General features: G+C 34.5%; 1 protein-coding gene across 1 annotated transcript in view; it reads right to left on the bottom strand.

Moving 5' to 3' along the window:
• LOC106878832 (integrator complex subunit 13) overlaps window positions 1-3,276 on the bottom strand; it is a 596,471-nt gene that overhangs the window by 583,767 nt on the left and 9,428 nt on the right. Inside the window, exon 4 of the mRNA XM_052976283.1 lies at window positions 2,438-2,518. Coding sequence (XP_052832243.1) covers window positions 2,438-2,518 — 81 coding nt within the window. The remainder of the gene's footprint in view (window positions 1-2,437; window positions 2,519-3,276) is intronic.

The following is a 3,276-nucleotide window of genomic DNA, read 5'->3' as shown; positions in this document are numbered from 1 at the left end:
TGACCCCCAGGACTTATTCTTCGGAAGCCTAGTACTTATTCTATCGGTCTCTTTTGCCGAACCGCTAAGTTACGGGGACGTAAACACACCAGCATCAGTTGTCAAGCGATGTTGGGGGGACAAACCCAGGCACACAAACACACACACACACACACATATATATATATATATATATATACATATATACGACGGGCTTCTTTCAAATTTCTTTATAAAAAAGATATTAAACTATGTGAAACAAAGGCATTCCTCTTCCACTTTTTATATATGTTTTCCACATATTTTCAACTCATAATTTTGCCATACTGATTCTCTAGTATTTTTGCTCCTCCTATATATATATATATATATATATATACCGTTATCCAATTAGATAAGTGCAACACACATAATGTGGAGTACTGAATGATTTTGAAACTACTAGTGACATGAACTGTCTTTTATATGCTTGTAAAAAAAAATTATAATTAATTCTATATTCTCTGTATTCGTTATATTGAGTACTCTTCTCTTTTTCTTGCCTTGATCACAGGTCCTCTCTCTCTCTCTATCTCTTTCTATATATATATATACTCACACACACACACACACACACACACACATGCATACATACATACACATGTATGTGTCTGTGTGTGCAGCAGCAATATTATGGATACAACCATCATTTTGGGTGCTGAAACCAATACAAAAAGTTACGCAGAATATCCATAAAATATTTGAATTATATTAAGTAGTGTCAAGTTAATAGTAATGTACAATCTTAACCATCATAAAAATTTCTGAAGAAAAGGAAAAAGTACAGCAACAAAATAAACATGTTATGTTTAACATGGATAAAAATTTAGTTGATGGAAACTCCCAAATTTTTTTTATGCCTTTTACTATAACATTGCACATAGATCCGTTGATGGTGAAAAGATGGGTTCCACTATATACTGACCTGAAAGGCCAATAATATATTATATAATATACTTATTTTATATGTATATTAAAAAATTCTAAAAGAGAAAATATATATAATATGTATATATGTGTATAAAATATAATGAAAGAAATTTGTACACAATCTTAATATACAATCTTTGTGCACAGTTATTTTTATAAAAATATGTTACCAAAAAAAAAAATATATATATATATATATATTGATATGACAAAAATATATATATATAGCCACAGATATTTTCTGTAGAATATAAAAACAGAAATTCCCAAAAGAATATTGTTTCAAAGGATTATAACCACTTGACCAAATCCTGTGGTTTAACACAATAATGCAATGATGTAGTGTCCATCATCCATGGACACTGGATCATTGTATCAAAAAAATATTATCACACACCAAGAAAGAATGAAGAAATATTACACAGTGAACAGCAAGTATAAACGTCAGATAAATAAGATATATCAACATTATAGAATATATCACCTGAAATATGAATGAGTTATACTTCATAGACACATTAGGGACCTACCTAGGAAACCTGTATGAATTACTGGCTCACCAGCCCCTAAAACATCCAACAGGGGACTTACTTTCAGAACTTTAGGTTTCCATTTTTGTAACTAATTTTAAATGATCTGTGTGTGTGTGTGTGTGTGTGTGTTTCTTTAGCCAGTATGTGAGGAAAGGGTAAAGAAGAAACCTCCCACACACACACACACAAACCAATCCAACCATTAACCTTTTAGCATTTAAACCAGCTATTTCCAGTCTAAATATTCTACCTGTTTCATGTTCAAAGCAGCTAGATCTGGTCTCTCACACCTACCCAACAATATCATTCTAAACACAAACAATCACACTGTCCAAATCTTGAAGCTATGAGATAATGCGTAAGTAATTCAAACAATGTGAATAGATAAGAATTACATTTGACAGAAAATGAACGTCTCAAGTATTGGGGTAAAAGATGTAATTATTTTTTAACCCAGGCCCTGCTTCAAGATCAGCAGAGAGATGAAATAGCATACACCCAATATATGCCACAAGGAGGAGGAAAGGAGTAAAACTGATGACAATCCATCAGTGACATGGAGACCCAAGATCAGGAGTAGATGCCTGAAGGTTTCATATTAACCCTTTAGTATTCAGATTACTCTGCAAGATGTAATGCTTGCTTATTCCCATTGTTTTGAATTAATCATATATCATCCCCAAGCTTTGAGATTTTGGATGACTTTTAGAATATCATAGGGTGGGTGTGAGAGGCTGTATTTGGTCAGTTTCAACAGAAAACTGGTAGAATATTTGGGCCAAATATGACCAGTTTAAATGCTTGAGGGTTAAACATATTTTAAAAAGACATCAGTCTCTCTCTCTGTCTCTGAAATTTAAAAATACATAAATGAGATCTTTACAGGTTTCTATGTGAATCTATGCTTACGTACATACAGTTGTGTGTGTGTGTTTATTGGATGTCGGCATACTTACGTATCTGTTTGGGCAGCCAATTTGTTGTGATGCATCAAAGCGTCCATCAAACAGCCTTCCAACGTACGAATGTGGCCTTCACTAAATATTGTAAGAAAAAAGAGAGAAAAAAGAGAAAAAGCAAGAATTAATAAAACTCAACCATGGGACCAATAAAATAGAACATTATCATCATCATTTAACGTCCATTTTTCGTGTTGGCATGGGTTGGATGGTTTCACTGAAAACTGCTAAGCTGGTGAGTTGCACCAGGTTCCAGTCTGATTTGGCAAGGTTTCTATGGCTGGATGCCCTTCCTAACACCAACCACCCTGCAGAGTGTAAGGGGTGCTAGGGTCAATATAATCAACAATATCTCACCCACAAATCCAATGTCTTATAATACCTATTCTTTTTTTCTTTTACTGGGGCACTGCCTTGAAGAATTTTGATCAAACAAACTGACAGCAGTACTTATTTTTTCTTTAAAGCCTGGCACTTATTTTATCAGTATCTTTGCTGAACTGCTAAGTTATAGAGAAATAAACACACAACACCACTGCTCAACAACTGGTGCAGTTGTTGAGCAGTGGTGAGGGACAAATACACACACACACACAACAGGCTTGTTTCAGTTTCTCTCTACCAAATCCACTCACAAGGCTTTTGTCAACCCAAAGCCATAGTAGAAGACATGGCACCAAGAGCAAGTGCCCCAAGTCTACCAATACTTTGTGAGTGAATTTGGTAGACAATAACTGTGTGGAAGCTCTTAGTATATTCTTGGGGGGGGGGGGTACACAAGTGTAACATAGAGTCCATCAATTCCATTTTTTATACCAGCTCAACACCACTCTCTT

Source organism: Octopus bimaculoides, chromosome 24, assembly GCF_001194135.2.
Source record: "Octopus bimaculoides isolate UCB-OBI-ISO-001 chromosome 24, ASM119413v2, whole genome shotgun sequence".
In the NCBI taxonomy this organism is placed as follows: Eukaryota; Metazoa; Mollusca; class Cephalopoda; order Octopoda; family Octopodidae; genus Octopus; species Octopus bimaculoides.
Note: the sequence above shows the minus strand (reverse complement) of the source record. Positions and strands in the feature narration are given on the sequence as shown.